This window comes from Helianthus annuus, chromosome 7 (genome assembly GCF_002127325.2).
Source record: "Helianthus annuus cultivar XRQ/B chromosome 7, HanXRQr2.0-SUNRISE, whole genome shotgun sequence".
NCBI lineage: Eukaryota > Viridiplantae > Streptophyta > Magnoliopsida > Asterales > Asteraceae > Helianthus > Helianthus annuus.
This window is the reverse complement of record NC_035439.2, coordinates 5481819-5497826: the sequence shown is the minus strand read 5'-3', so window position 1 is coordinate 5497826 and position 16008 is coordinate 5481819. Positions and strand designations below refer to the sequence as shown.

Below are 16008 nucleotides of genomic sequence, written 5' to 3'. Positions count from 1 at the left end.
TGAAGCTGATCCATGGCATCAACAGGATGTTCTATAGCAGCGAGTTGGTCACAGATTGCTTTGAAAGCACGACCATATTCAACAACAGACTTGTCTTCCTTTTTGAGAGCACGAAGATGGTCCCTAAGATTTTGAACTCGTTCAACAGAGGTGTTGCAAAAAGCTGCTTCAAGAGCAGTCCAGATCTCACGAGCAGAAGTGAGTCCAAAGGTGACTGAAAGGGCTTCTTCAGTCAGTGAAGCATTTAAGAGAATGATTGCTTGCTGTTCGTCTCTGGCCCAAGAAGCATAATCAGGATTCACAACGTCTTTTTCACCCGATTTTATCATCAGAGACGGAGGCGAAAGGGAGCCATCGATGTGAGGAAGTAACCCTTGGTAAGTGATGATCGGCAACATCTGGGTTCGCCAACCGACATAGTTTGTGGAACATAACTTGATGGTAATCATGGGGGCAAGGCCTGCCATGAGAGGAGTAGTAGGGTTTGAGGAAGAAGCCATAGGAACAGGAGGGGAGGAAGGAAGGAAACAGGAATAAGAAGAGAGGAAGGAGATCGGCTGGAAGAGGAAGAGGAAAAGGGTGGGAAGAAGATCGGCTGGGAATTATCAACTACTAACTAGGAACGGCTGATACCATGTGAATGGTTGTTTCTCATTGAATAAACACATGATACAGAGAACAATATATAGACATAGAAGTTACACTTAGCACCCTAAGACTATATACAAATTACATACAAAAGGAAACATAAATATATTATCTAACACTCTTGTTTCCCACTATTATTTCTTTGTTCTGAACAATGGCCCGTACACCATGACCCGTTATCGATTCGAAGTTTTGCGCTTCTGCCCATACCGGGTTCTCTTCGTCTCCTCTAAATTTCTTCGCGTATTCTACAATAGCCTTGGCTAACGGGTGTTCACTGTTCACCTAAAACATATGCATAAATGTCAAAACTAAACATTTTAGTCAAATTAAACCGCTATTTGTGAACAAGATGTACCTCAGCTGCAGCAATCAATTCATAGAACTCTTTAAGTACCATGTTCTTTAGCAATCTTGTGTTAACAACTTGCGGCGTGCCGATTGTAAGAGTCCCGGTTTTATCAAACACAATGCAATCCACCTTATGTGCACTTTCTAATGCTTGACCTCCTTTTATAAGAACACCTTGAGAAGCCCCGACACCGGTACCAACCATTACGGCAGTTGGAGTAGCCAAGCCTAAAGCACACGGGCAGGCGATAACCATAACCGATATTCCAAATTGGAGAGCGAGCTGAAAGCTATCCATAGAAGAAGGTATCCAAGATTTCGGGTACCCGTCAAATTTTCCGGCAAGAAACCAAGCAAGCCATGTAGAAAACGAAAAGAAAATGACCAGAGGCACGAAGAATTTCGAAATCCGATCAGCGAGTTTTTGAACCGGAGCTTTAGCCATCTGAGCCGATTCAACAAGTTGAACTATTTGCGAAAGCGCACTTTCCGACCCAACCCGTGTCGCCTTAATATGCAAAACCCCGTTCTCATTAACCGTACCCCCAATCACAGGGTCACCCTTCCGCTTGCCCACAGGTCGAACTTCACCCGTGATCATACTCTCGTTTACATGACTTTGTCCCCACGTAACAAACCCATCAGACGCTACCTTCGCACCCGGAAGAATCTTAATCACGTCATTCCTTTGAATCAACCTACTATCGATCTCTTCTTCGTTTACCACATTCCCTTGACTATCAAAACTCAACAGCGTCGCGGTATCAGGAGTCAAATCCATAAGCTTTGCGATCGCCTCGGATGTCTTTCCTTTCGCCATAACTTCTAAATACTTTCCAAGTAAAATAAACGAAATGAGCATCGCACTTGTTTCAAAGAAATCAGTAGCTTCGAAATGTGGTGAAGCGGCAGCTCTTAACACAGAGTAAACCGAATAAAAGTAGGCTGCGTTTGTTCCCAATGCGATTAAAACATCCATATTTGCGGAACCATGGCGCAATGATTTGTAGGACCCGGTGTAGAATCTACGACCGATAAAGAACTGAACTGGAGTCGACAGTATCCACCTTACAAGATGTCCTACAGTCATCATATTCACAATTTTCGTATCCAGTAAATGTTTAGGTCCCGGGATGTACATGAACACCATCGAGGTTAAGAACACGGGTACCGTAAAAACTAAACTCCACATAAACGATCTTTTATATTGATTGATTTCTTCGTGTCTATGCGAATCTCGTCCCCCGCCTTTAGGAAATATCTTAGCCTTAAACGGTCCGGATGATCCAGAACCTTATCCAGACCCAGTTGATTCAATTACTTTGATAAAACTTCTAGGCCCGGTTAGATCTGCTTTGTAAGAAACGGAACACTTTCGGAGATTTGTATCCATATCGACTTTTACAAAGCGCTTGGAGAGATTCTTGGATCATATTTATTGAAAAATCGTTCCATGGTCCGTCTATTTGTAAACTTATATTGCTCATGTCTTCGCCTGTGCTAATCAATATGGGTTCAAACCCGGTGTCTTCTATGGTTTTAATGAATTGGTTGTGGCTCATGATTATGGGGTCATAGAGGACTTCGGCTTCTTCGGTTGCTAATGCAACTTGAGCTCTGTGGACTCCGTGTATGGACCTTAAAGCCGACTCGACTGTACTAGAACAAGTTGTGCAAGTCATTCCCTTAATGAGTATTCGACATATTTGAGTAGATTTTTCGTTTGTATCCTCTGTAATTATTGTAGCTTCGAACCCAACATCTTCAATGGCTTCGCGAATAGTCTCCTCCTATAAAAACAGTTGTTTAGATTTTGAAATGAAAGGCACTACAAAGATCATTCAACTTGCATTACAAACTCCTATAAAATGCAGTCCTGTAACCGAAAAAAAGCTAAACATCACAAACGAGTCTTTCTTTATAAGTTATTCTAGTATTGACTTCGGTCAAAGTAACCGAATATTGACTAGACTCATAAATGAAATTTCGGTCAACATAACCAACACAACAGACTTAACTAAAATAGATAATAAAACCAAAAAATATAAAATAAAAGCTAAATTATTAAAAAGGTCTTATGATGATTATTTCATGAATTACGGATTGTTTTTTCACCCGTCCCACCTGTTCACAAACGAGTCCACTCATTTAAGTTATCGGTTCCACATCAGGTAACCCCTAACGTAGCTCCGGACCAGATGCATGACTTATCTGGAGTCATTAGCTCTGGATATCCGTGCTACCACAATAGAATGTAGCACGACTCAAAACCCAACAGCCAATAGTAGGTCTAACAGGACAACTGACAACATGTAAACGAATCGGCACCTTAACAAAAAGGTCCTAATCCTAAAACGCTTCAGCATATATACAGTCTTGCCACTTGCCAGGCACAAGCAAAGGGTTAGACATTCTCACGACTCTCTTCTCTCTTATTTTTATCTCGATACGTACTCTCACGTCGGAGTCAGGTCACATGAGAACTCCCTCTCTATGTGATGAAACCAACACTTAATGCCTGTACAGCCATTGAAGTGGCAACCCCTTATTGACATTCTACCTCTACATCATGTGACAGAGCTTGGTCTTTGAATGAATACAGACACAGATCCAAACACCCCCTTAAATTTCTTAAATCTGAAAATAAAACTCTTCTAATTCCCATTTTTTCACTACTACAATTCCAAATCAACATAAACTTATCACCTAAGGGGCTGTTTGGCAACTTCTAAATCAGGGGCGTAGCTTTCAAGGGGTCGGGGGCGCTTGACCCCCCGAACTTTTCGCTCAGTAGTGTTATGTATGTACGTTTCGTATAGAATCTTTTAGGTATATACGTTTTCGACCCCGGTTTTATAAAAAGAATTACTTATATAGAATTTTTAGGTTCGGTGACTTCTGACCCCCCGCCACTGTTCTGAATAGTTAAGTACTGAATCATCAGTAAGAGAGGTCTAAATCATTAAAGTGCCGGTCTAAACCATTAAGAGTCAGTATAATGTTCAACCATATTCAGAGGCAAATGTCTGAACCATTCAACAACCACGAAGATCAACCGAGCCCTAAATCTAATTAAACAGCTATAACTCACGAAGATCAACCGATTCGCACAACAATCAACAAAACTTACATTAACAAAGTTGGGATAAAACAAAACTTGAGCTCGATTATTCAACACATCAACAACAGCCTCTTTGATTCCCGGCAACCGCTTCACCGCCTTCTCCACCGATCCCGCACAAGCCGAACAACTCATTCCGCTCACCGACAACAAAACCCTACCCTCCGTCTCTTCCTCCACTTCTACCACCACTCCCTTCGGATACTTCGGCATCGACGGGTAGTGCGGCCGCCCTAACAATCCAACCGAATACCCGTCTCCGGCACCGGTGCCACGTATGCACGCCAGTGATAATAGCTTCGACCCCATTTTGGTTTAAAAAAATTGAATATTGTTTATATCAAGTTGGTAAAGCAAATCTATTTATAACTTTTTGGCCCATGGCTTTATAGCCTAGTGGCATCTTGGTGGTGGGATAAGACTTTGGGACCAATAGGTTCTGGGTTCGATTCCCACAAGGGGGTTTTCCCACGTTTATTGGGTTTCCTCCTGAATTGGTGTGGCATTATGCCTAGTGGAGATGGATATGATCGGGTGGTTCCTCTGGTGGCACGATGATACTCCAGTGGTCCGTCAGTGATCCAAATTTGCCGTTCAAAAAAAAAATTTATAACTTTTTGAGTAACGGTGATTGCGTACTGGATGATCTATGTGGGTCCCAGTGGCATAACATTGGCGCGGGTTTCATATGCATTTGACTTTATGGTTTATATTTATAGGGGGCGGTTCCCCTAAGAAGCCTATTTTGCCTAAGTTGCCTAAGAAGCAATCTACACCATGTTTTTAAACAACCAATGGACCAGATTAAATCCCTAATATTAAACTAGATAAGTAAACAATTAAAACGCGCGGGGGTATTTTCGCCATAAACAAAAAAATAGTACTGGACAAAAAGGAAAGCAGTTATCGACGATTCAAAACAGTTCTTCTTCACTCTCTCTCAAAACTTCCCAATGGCTAAGAAACGTCCCCTAAAATCGACAATAAGAGAGACGAAAATCGAACAAACAACAACAAAAACAGCATCAACGATGGATTCAGAGAGTACGTTCCATTTTTTTTTTTTTTGCATTTTGGTGTATTGGTTTCAATTTTGTACGGTTTTTCTAAGTTTCTTCGAAATCAAATCGATTACACAGGTTCTAAGAGATCTACAAGAAGCCAGAAGCATAAAGAAACAAAACCTGATGACGATTTCGAAGGTTTGTTAAGGATCTGTAAACGAACAGATTTCTAGGGTTTTAATATGTCTAAACTGATTCATGTTCTGCATTTTAAAAAACAGATCCATCGTTGTGTTTTAATGAAATAGTGCTGGTTTATTTTTTGTGCTGGTTTATTTTATGTGCTGGTTTAACCTATGTGCTGGTTTATTTTAAGAAACTAGCACAAAGTTCTAGTTGGTTTTTTGGGTTCCAAATATGTGCTGGTTTACTATCTGTGCTAGTTTACTATCTGTGCTAGTTTATTGCTTTAGAAGAAACTAGCACAAAGGGTTTAGTGTTTTCTAGTAAACTAGCACAAATTCTAGTTGGTTTACCGTCTGTGCTACTTTAGTGTTTTAGAAGAAACTAGCACAAGTGGTTTTTTTGGGTTCCAAATCTGTGCTGGTTTACCGACTGTGCTACTTTTAAATTCAGGAGATAAGTAATATAAGTTTCAGTTGCTTTTTTGTGTGTGAAAACAGAGCTGTACAATCCCAAACCACTACAAATTGTACAACCAGGAGAACCAATCCCTACTTTTGATAATGAACCTTTGCATCCCATTCCACTAAAAGTTGTAAGACCAACAAAAAAGGAATATTATATGAGTCCGAAATTTTGGAATGAAGTAGCAATCTGGGGGCCAAACTATACCAATCATCCTACTTCTGGTGGTGAACCTTCAGATCCCATAAAAGAAGAGATTGATGAGAAACCTGAAATCTCAGTTGTACAACCCAAAAAAGAAGAAGATGATGAAAAACAAAAGATCCCCATCCTACAACCTAAACATGAAGAAGATGAGGAAAAACCTATAATCTCAGTCAAGAATTTTGGAAGGAAGTAGCAATCTAGCCAGCTCCTGCTATGATCATCATGTTTATGTTGTTTGTTTTAGTTTTCTAATGTTATCAATGCTGTTATGTATTATGATCATGTTTTTCTGAACCTTATGTAACAATGATGTTTTGAATTATAAAAATCATGGTTTATTATGTATTAAATGATCAAAATGGTACTGGTTATTGTTTTTTTAATATATAGTACACTTTATAACTTGTGCTGGTTACTATGTTTCTTCTGAAATTACTTGCAGGCTCATCAGACAGTGACTTCGAACAACCGGAAAAGAAACAAAAAACAGCACTAAAAGTTGTTGCCACAAACGTTGAACCTATACGATCAACACTTTTCAAGGAATTTGATAAGAAAAAAAGAATTAGAATCAGGAACAGCCCAAAAAACCTTGCTGAATTAGATAACATGGGATTTGAAAGCATGAAGAACTTTGATATAACAAAAATACCAACTGATCTGGGATACTGGCTCACTAACAATTATGAACCTACAATCAACACACTGAATCTAGGTACACATAATGTAGTGATAACACCTAACCTAGTACAAGAAGTTCTTGGCATGCCAATGGGTAAAGTGAAGGTTAAGGAGTTGAGTAAACCATCAATGAGTGATCCAGTTGTTGCAGAGTTTAGAAATCAATTTGAAATTGATGATGAACTGCCAAAAATGCATCATATTATTCATGTTGTGAAAGAACAGAAGGAGAGTGGAAGGCTATTTCAACTGAACTTTCTTGTAATGTTCAACTCAATAATGGCAGAGCTCACACACGGTGGCAACGTCAACATGAAATTCCTTACAACATTGCAACCTGATGTAGATATTAAGGATGTTGACTGGTGCAGCTACGTGATCGACTGCTTGAACAGAAAGACAACAAGCTGGTTCCAATCTAAAGCAGCACATTACATCGGACCGATAACATTTCTAGTGGTATGTTGTAGTTATCTAAAAATGATTTATATTTATTGTTTTTTATCAAACATAATAACAAAAACTAACTTGTAAATCAATCAGTTGGTTTATGCGCATGATACATACCAAAGAACAAATCCAACACAGAAGATGATACCAGCTGTAATGTATCATAAAAATGATACAATTAAAAAGCTTGGTCCGGTGGTGGAAAGCAATAAAAGAAAGAGAAGTGAAAAATATGGGAAACCAGCACAGAAACTCACCTTGACAACACAAACACCTACTCAAAAGGTGGTGAAGAGTAAGAAGAAAACAAGTTTGAAAGCAGCAACAACTGGTGAAAAACGAAAGAATTTGAAGGTAAAACTGAAGATAAAGAAAAAAGCACCAGCTGAACAACCTCTATCCACATATCAACAAATCTCAAAGGAAACTGATGAAGCTAGAAATCATTACTTTAGTGACTTCCCAGAATCTCTAGACATTACACAAAGTTTGGACATTCCACAATCCCAGGAAAAACTCTCACAAATTCCACCTACAAATCCAACAAGTGGAGTGGTAATTTCTATTTTATTGTGTTTATCTGTAGTATTACTGAAAAAAGTGCTGGTTTAGATGGTTATTGAAAAAATGTGCTTCTTTTATGACATTTGTTAAAAAATGTGTTACTTATATGACATTTAGTGTTTGGAATGTTAAATTGTGCTAGTTTATACCTAGTATATGTTAGTTTAATGTTAGAATTTGGAATGTGAAATTGTGCTGATTTATGTGCTAAAGTGTGTTGGTTTAAATGGATTATAAAACTGTGCTAGTTTGAAATGTGCTACTTTTATTGTAAACTTTTATCATGTGTATGTAAAAATAAAAATGGAAAATGTGCTACTTTTACAATTTGTGCTACTTTATAAAAAGAATGTGCTACTTTTACAATTTGTGCTACTTTATAAAAAGAATGTGCTGGTTATCTTTTCAGGAATGGATTTGTCTGATAAAATCCAAAACAAAAGAGCTGGACATGCATGTCAAAGAAACACACGAAATGATTGCAGAATGTTTAACAAAGTACAAAGGTGAGGAGGTTGTGGATGCTGTGGATGAGTGGAGAAAAAGATTGGTAGTATATGGTGAAAAGTACAATTTCGAGAAGCAAGAATCAGAAGCAGGGAATGAAGAAAAGAAAAAAGGAGGAAGTGGAGAGAAGACAGAAGGAGGGAATGAAAAGGAAGAAGGGAATGAAGTTAAACTTACCCAATCACAAAAAAAAAAATGGTGGTCTCACAATTTGATTCAACTCCTTTCAGAATCACCAGTTCAATGTGGCCAGAGATTATAAAAGAAATAGAAAAGGCAGAACAGGTAGCAAGCAGCAAAAAAGATGGTGCTGATCATGGAGTTGGTGGTGAAGAAGAAAAGGATGCAGGTGGAGAAAAGGTTAAAGATGGTAAACCTGATGGGGAAACAACAAAGAAAGGAGGTGAAGATGCTAATGAACCACCAAAGGGAGAAAGTGACACTGCTGGTCAACCAGCAAAGAAAGAAGGAAATGAGGCTGCTGGTCAACCAGCACAGCAAGGAGAGGTTTTTAAAACACCAGAAAATGAAACCAAAAAAGACAGTGAAAAACAAGAATTCATAGGTGAAGAAGAAAAAGATGCAGGTGGAGAAAAGGTTAAAGATGGTAAACCTGATGGGGAAACAACAAAGAAAGGAGGTGAAGATGCTAATGAACCACCAAAGGGAGAAAGTGACACTGCTGGCTAACCAGCAAAGAAAGAAGGAAATGAGGCTGCTGGTTAACCAGCACAGCAAGGAGAGGTTTTTAAAACACCAGAAAAGGAACCCAAAAAAGACAGTGAAAAACAAGAATTCATAGGTGAAGACCTAAACGCCGGAGACCAGAAGAAAAGCAAACGTACAACTCACCCTGCCGAACCTTTATGTTCACCATATATGCAGCGAGTTGTACAAATAAAAACAAAAACTGAAAAAATTGAAGTAAGGATAGCCGAATGGATGTTCTCGACAGTTGACGACCCCTGGTAAGTATAAAAACCAACAAAATCTTAATTGGATAAAAATAAGTATTTAAACTAATGTGTATTACAACAATGCAGGGTGTTTATATTTGAGACAGCATTTAACACAAACCTTTCAAGGGTATTTCTGGAGTCGCTTCACCCGAACTTATACATACATGTCCAAGTCCTAACAGCTTGGTCATTGGTACTAAACAGTGAAGAGGTCTACAGAAGCAAAGGTTCACCGGCAAGAGTTTTCTGCCCATGCAACATGCTGGTATGTTTTCTAATATGTGCTGGTTTTAATAACAGATTAGAAAAAGCACATTTAACAAAATGTGCTGGATTATTACACATTGTGCTGGTTTTGAAATATTAATGTTTTATTAATAGCTGGTTAGTCTAATATATGAAATGCTATTATTGTGCTGGTTCATAACACATTGTGCTGGTGCTGGTTTATAACACATTGTGCTGGTTTCTGTGCAGGGAGAAAACAACTTCAAACCAAAACTGAACAAAAAGACCTGCACACAAAATTTCAGAGAAAACATTGCCGCGACATTGATGACTACCGAGTTTGGAACTATTAGGAAAGTGGACATGTTGTTCATTCCAATACTACAACACAAGCACTACTACATTGTATGTTTTGATTTCAAGGGAGAAGCCATCAAGATTATAGACAACATGAAAGGGAAAGCAAAAGCACAAAAAATGGCACGTGCTAAAAGAGTGGTAATATATTGATGCCCATTAATTCTGTGCTGTTTATTTTAATTATATTTGTGATGCTTAGGGATTTTGATTTTGAAAATTTTCAAATTACAGAAAGAAATTGTATGTGATTACCTTGAAGTTGAATACCCAACAATGCACACAAAGATGTCGCCCTTGGAACCAGAAATAATGAAAATGTCGTGGCAAACGGAAAAGAACTTTGTAGATTGTGGTGTCTTTGCAATGAGACACATGGAGACATACACAGGGAATCATGTGAGCAAGAAGGAATGGGATAGTGGGCTGTCGAAAGAGTCACCGGAACAAGACAAAGAGTTGGTTGAACTGAGATACAAGTATTTAAGCAAAATACTTTTATCCGACATCAACTTAGCGCAAGGTGAAGTGATGGAACTGTTAGAGAAGTATGAGAAGATGGAGCCTGAAAAGAAAGAGGAATGCAAGAAAAATGCGGAAACGAAAATCAATGACAGATTGAACCAGAAATATTGATTGTGTTGGTTGAACAATATAACATTAGTTTGGTAGTTGTCTGTAATATTTTGTGCTGGTTTAACAATTAATATGGTGCTGGTTTAACAATTACATTGTACTGCTTTAACAGTTATATTAGGAAAGTTAATTTTATGCTGGTTTTACAATTAATATTGTGCTGGTTTCACTATGACAATATGTGATGGTTTCATAGAAGAAATTTAAAATTGTGCTGGTTTTATAATTGTGCTGGTTTTAAAGAACAAAGTTTAAAATTGTGCTGGTTTTAAAGAACAAAGTTTAAAATTGTGCTGGTTTTAAACAGTATATTGAATGTTGAAAAATCAAATTCTTGACAATTGCATTTACAAAATCAACAAAAACTAATAATGTGCTGGTTGAATGTTGTAAACATAATAAGAATACAAGAAATCCAAACTGAAATGAAAAAAATAACAAATCCAAATATCATGATTTCCATGACACACGACTAACTGCTCTTTTGGGAATCAGCAACAGTAGTCTTCATCTTACAAGTCCGACTATTATGTCCATGACCTCCACATATCAAACAACCTCTAGTTTTAGTTTTCTTTGATATTCTTGAAGATGATACCTCACGAAAAGACTTTAAGCGTTTGTTTGAACCACACCCCTTGTTTCTAATACCACTAGGTGGAAGAATGGTAGCAGAAGACAATGAACATGGCTGATCAGCATGAAGAATATTAGCTAATCTTGCATTCTTGTCAAGTGATTCTGCAGGAAGGTCAGCAGAATCAAACTTCAACTTCGACTCGATCACTTGGTCTCTTTACGACGATAACAGGTCAATATTTGTAACAAGACGGTTAACAATATGTTCAGTTGCAGTCATTATCTCACGCACAATGCTGGAAGCACGTTCAACTTGATTACCAGCAGCATTTTGATCAAAACTCGAAACTTTTGTCTTTTTTGGAACAACATCTCTTGTCCAACGCCCCATAACATATTTTTTAGGGAACTCCTTTATACCACAAAGACGAAGAACACAAAAGGCATGCCTACATAGCAAACCATACTGCTCATATCGGTTGCAGCTGCATTTAATTACCATATCCTTAGGAGTAAAAAGAACCTACACAAATAACAAATGCTTATATTGTGCTAGTTTATAACAAAAGTGTGCTGGTTTATATATGTAAAATTCTAATTGTAAATATAAATCACTGTGCTACTTAAAATGTATTGTAAAAAGCAGAACATGTTTGTGCTACTAAAGGTATAAATAAATACCTCATGAAGGCCAGGAAGATTGACCTGTAGAATATAAAACTTAATTGAATCACCAACTTCTTCTTCACGCCTGCACATACAATTCTTGCAAGCAAGTCGAATTTCTTCTTGAACATCAAAAAATATCCCCTGAGTATAAATCTTTGCAGCTTCCAGTTCCAATTCATAATTGGTTTTCATGCGAGGTTGTGTGTATCTGGTATCATGATCACGTTTGCTGCGCTTAAACCTCTGAGATTCCATTGCAGTATCAAAATGGCTCAAAAACTCAACTAATGACAATTTTGTGTTGGTTAATTGACCAAAAAAATGATTTTCACTCTCAGACCTAGATGTTGTACGCATAAGACCGGACATATGTTCATGACGATAGTATGCAGGAATCCAATCTGATCTGAGGTTGTACATATCAGACAGCCAGCTGTTACTAGTAAGGTTGTACTTAATCATTAAATCACACCATTGTGTCTCAAACTGTGCTGGTTCAAGAGCATCAGTCCATACAACATCACATATATCTTCTTTAAAAACCTCATCTTGTGATAGCTCAGTACCAACCTATAACAAAAAAAAATAATTAGTATATTAAAACAGCAAACAAATCCTAAAATGTGCTGGTTTATATGTTAAAGTGTGCTAGTTGATGTATAAACTTAAACTATGATGCTTAAACTGTGATGGTTTAAAGAAAGTGTGCTGGTTTAAAAGTGTGCTGAGTTATATGCCAAAGTGTGCTGGTTTAAAAGTGTGCTGGTTTATATGCTAAAGTGTGCTGGTTTAAATGGATTGTTTAAAGTGTGCTGGTTTATATGCTAAAAGTGTGCTGGTTTAAGAAAGTTACCTTTTCAGAAACTTTGATCATTATATGCCACATACACAAACGATGTCTGGTATCTGGGAAAACATCTCGGATGGCAATTTTCATTGCAGCGTCCTGATCAGTCACAACCACCTTAGGTGCAACACCAAAAGCCTTCAAAAAACTTTGAAGAAGCCATTTATATGATTCAGCAGTTTCAGATGCTAACAAAGAACCAGCAAACGTGACATTGTGATGATGATTATCGATTCCAGTGAGCGGAACAAATACCAAGTCATACCTAAAAATTGAATTGATTATATTACAACTGCTTGCTGAATTGTGCTAGTTTAATAAAAATATGAATAAATGATCTACAAAAAGTGAATAAAATACCTGTTCGTACGGAACGTAGCATCAAAAGACATAACATCCCCAAAGACCTCATAATTCAGTTTCATTTCTTCATCAGCCCAAAATAATCCAGCAAGAGCACCTTTTTCATCACAATAAAATTCACAAGAAAAATTCGGCAAATACAGCTTCTTCTTCATAAGACGTTGGACAGCCATATCCACATCAAACTCTCTAATGAACAAATTAATATCTCTTTTAAAATTTTTACAATCAGTAGACGTCACTCCAACCTTATCAAATCCACCACGAATCTTTCTCATAAGGTTGAATGCCCTAACTGGACCAATATTCATCTCAGAAAAATCAGAAAGCAGTTGCTCTTCAGTGAATGTCAACTTTCTAGACGAAGCTAAAAGATGATAATCCTCTTCATCAACAAAAGAATGATTATGCTCCTCAAATACATGAGAAATTCTATAAGTATTTTTTGGAGTTAAAGACAAACGGATGTGTGCCTTACATCCGGTACGTTTAGAAGGTCACCTCCTTCGGTCATTTAACTTTTTATCAGCACCAACACTATCATTTACCGTGTCAACAGCACAGGATGTCGCTGAACCCTCTTTCGCACAAACAAAGTACTTTCTAATCACAACACCATTTTTTGAAGATTGAGTATGCTTTCGACCCTCAAACCCAGATAACTTAGCATACTTCTTATAGAAATTAAAGGCAGAATCAAGTGACTGGAAATGCATACCAACTACAGGTTTGGAAGAATCTGGAACAATAGGAGTATAATACTGATTACCAGTAGTTGGACAGATACGAACTCCTGAACAAATCAAAAAACTAGAACAAATAAAAGATATCAGCACAAACTTTACAATAAACCAGCACAAAAAACAAGCACAACTTTACCAGACAAACTAGCACAAAATAAAGATATCAGCACAACTTTACAAACCTACACTTTAAAATATGATGTAATATAAAAAACCCAGCACAACTTCAAAAAACCAGCACAACTTCAGAACTACACTTTTAAATAAAAACCAGCACAACTTAGATCAAAACTAAAAACCTAAAAAGTAGATGAAATTAAAACTAGAAGGTATTTTACCATCGACAGTAGTAGACATCATTAAAATAGAGGAGGATAAATCAGCAAATCAATGAATGAACAGAGGAGCTAGGGTTCCAGCAAATCGATGAAAACGATGAACGATTCAGCAGGATTGATCTCAATCTCGCAGGTACCGGCAAATCGATGACAACGATCAACGATTCAGCAGGATTGAGATTGAGATTTGCGTTGATTTAGATGAAAACGATCTCGATGAAATTGGTAAGCTCAATGAATGAATGAATGAAAAACATGAAAGAAGGAATGAAAATCGTGTGATTAAAACTAAGTACAGATCTGTTTGAAATTTGCATTTTCCAATATTACCCTTTCATCTAAATTAATGAGATTGCCACATGTAAGCTCAAGATTGCTTCTTAGGAAACTTAGGGAAGATTAAATTCTTAGTTGAACCTCTACCTATATTTATACTAGGTTAGTTCCCTGTGTATTACACGGGTTGAACAATTTAAACTATATAATAAATATTTCTTGTAAATGCAAATCAAAGACGGAGACATTTATATATATTTGATAAATAATGAAACTAATAATAATAGTAGTAAAAAATCTCATACATGTATACAGAGTCGTCTGTAAAAATTCATGTACCCTGTTTGAGCTCGAAAAAATATGTTCTTTCGTAATGTTTTAATATTATTATTTAATTTTAAAATAAAACGGGTATTGGGCTCAGTAAGAGCATGTTTGGTTATGTTTTTTGAAGCAACTTATAGACTTATTGGGGTTTTGGAAAAGTCAGTATGGAGTGTCTTATTGTCTTATTGGTTTTTTCCTCTCACATACACCCATATTGTCAAACATCATTTTGTAGATTATGACTTTTCAAAAAGCTAATAAGTCAATATTTTTTTCAGAAAGCTTAGCCAAACATGCCCTAAAGCTAATGCCAATGGGTATTGGGCTCACTAAGAGCATGTTTGGTATGCTATTTTAAAAAAATTAACATAGATATCGGTTTTTTTTTTTTTTATAAAAAACACGTGCCCCTCGAAATCACAGACCCTGTGTGGTGGTCCTCCCCGCACACTCTTATCACCGCCCATGCATGTGATACTCATTTAAGTAATCGATATACATTTGATGATATCCTATATTTTTTTGTATTCAATTAACATTTTTCTATTTAGTATTATTTGCAATTATTAACATTTTTCTAAATGTATATATAGAGTATGGATGTTACTGAATTTTTGAAGAATAATTTTTAATTTTGACATATATATTCAAACTTATAATTATATAATATAGTCATGAATTTTAATAAAATCCAAAAATGCGTGAAACCCTTTTCAAATTTCAATAAAAGGGTTATAATTATCAAGATAAACATTTTTCTATTTTATATTATCTACAAATTAGAAGATAAATTATTAGAAAATAAATATGAAAGAAAGGCGGGAAAACCTAAAAATAAGTGCGTCCAATGAATGACACGTGTCACACGTTGGTTTACTTTATTATATGTATAGATTTATATTTATAGTCTATGTATAAAGTTGCGTATTTTGATTTGTTTGTAGTTTTAAGTATTTCTTTACTAACAAGGAAAATGAAATACCACCTATTATAATAATTATTATTATTATTATTATAAAATAATATAGAAGTCACAGATTTGATAATAACTGAATGTAGACGGAGTTCTCGTCTAAACTTATTTGAAGATCCAGAAAACAGTCCAAATACTTGATCAAGTTTTGAATCTTGCAAAATAGAAAATCATTAGGCTCCTCACAGAAAATCTTATCTTATATATTTAAATATAAAAGATCAACCTAAAAGTAATAATGCGTGTTATGATGATAATTGACTGGTAATACTTTTATCATTAATCTAGCATAAACTATAATTTGGATGTGATGTTTGCAAGTTGTGGGTTGAATGACTAAATTTTTATATTTTCATATGTTGATTACATAAACTATTACTTTTTCCTCTTTTAACTTGATGAATAAGTATGTTAAGGAAACTAAATGGTTGCAATAGATATTAAATTGGAGTTGTTGGTGTCTTTGTGAGGTATCTTTACTTTGAAGAAAATATTTGGGTAAATTACTGTTTGAGTTCCTGTGTTTTAGTGG

The 16008-nt window shown here is 36.4% G+C and overlaps 3 protein-coding genes and 1 pseudogene across 3 annotated transcripts; 1 reads left to right on the top strand and 3 right to left on the bottom strand.

Moving 5' to 3' along the window:
- Window positions 1-630: 630 nt before the first annotated feature.
- Window positions 631-4482, bottom strand: LOC110867689 (annotated as a pseudogene).
- Window positions 4483-4846: 364 nt separating this feature from the next.
- LOC118480541 lies at window positions 4847-6320 on the top strand. The gene is made up of 3 exons (XM_035975520.1): window positions 4847-5164; window positions 5260-5322; window positions 5808-6320. The coding sequence occupies exons 1-3, from the start codon at window positions 5074-5076 to the stop codon at window positions 6170-6172; spliced, it is 519 nt and encodes a 172-aa protein (XP_035831413.1). The 5' UTR covers window positions 4847-5073; the 3' UTR covers window positions 6173-6320.
- A 4394-nt stretch (window positions 6321-10714) lies between these two features.
- On the bottom strand, window positions 10715-13130 carry LOC110866397 (protein FAR1-RELATED SEQUENCE 5-like). Its single transcript, XM_022115547.1, has 4 exons — window positions 12817-13130; window positions 12463-12721; window positions 11622-12179; window positions 10715-11463 (listed from the first exon to the last, which is right to left on the bottom strand). Exons 1-4 carry the CDS (start codon window positions 13128-13130, stop codon window positions 11158-11160), a joined length of 1437 nt encoding a protein of 478 aa, XP_021971239.1. The 3' UTR covers window positions 10715-11157.
- A 47-nt stretch (window positions 13131-13177) lies between these two features.
- On the bottom strand, window positions 13178-14066 carry LOC110867688. The gene is made up of 2 exons (XM_022116695.1): window positions 13901-14066; window positions 13178-13612 (listed from the first exon to the last, which is right to left on the bottom strand). The coding sequence occupies exons 1-2, from the start codon at window positions 13920-13922 to the stop codon at window positions 13317-13319; spliced, it is 318 nt and encodes a 105-aa protein (XP_021972387.1). The 5' UTR covers window positions 13923-14066; the 3' UTR covers window positions 13178-13316.
- Window positions 14067-16008: the final 1942 nt, after the last annotated feature.

What these genes read in the sequence shown, in the direction of transcription:
- LOC110866397 (XM_022115547.1), bottom strand. Translation starts at nt 13,130, where the DNA reads ATGAATATTGGTCCAGTTAGGGCATTCAACCTTATGAGAAAGATTCGT. An exon ending in TGATCAAAGTTTCTGAAAAG is followed by an intron (nt 12,180 to 12,462) that starts GTAACTTTCTTA and finishes TTTTTGTTATAG; the next exon opens with GTTGGTACTGAGCTATCACA. An exon ending in ATCTTCCTGGCCTTCATGAG is followed by an intron (nt 11,464 to 11,621) that starts GTATTTATTTAT and finishes TTATTTGTGTAG; the next exon opens with GTTCTTTTTACTCCTAAGGA.
- LOC118480541 (XM_035975520.1), top strand. Translation starts at nt 5,074, where the DNA reads ATGGCTAAGAAACGTCCCCTAAAATCGACAATAAGAGAGACGAAAATC. An exon ending in ATCAACGATGGATTCAGAGA is followed by an intron (nt 5,165 to 5,259) that starts GTACGTTCCATT and finishes TCGATTACACAG; the next exon opens with GTTCTAAGAGATCTACAAGA. An exon ending in ACCTGATGACGATTTCGAAG is followed by an intron (nt 5,323 to 5,807) that starts GTTTGTTAAGGA and finishes GTGTGAAAACAG; the next exon opens with AGCTGTACAATCCCAAACCA.
- LOC110867688 (XM_022116695.1), bottom strand. Translation starts at nt 13,922, where the DNA reads ATGATGTCTACTACTGTCGATG. An exon ending in GATGTCTACTACTGTCGATG is followed by an intron (nt 13,613 to 13,900) that starts GTAAAATACCTT and finishes TGATTTGTTCAG; the next exon opens with GAGTTCGTATCTGTCCAACT.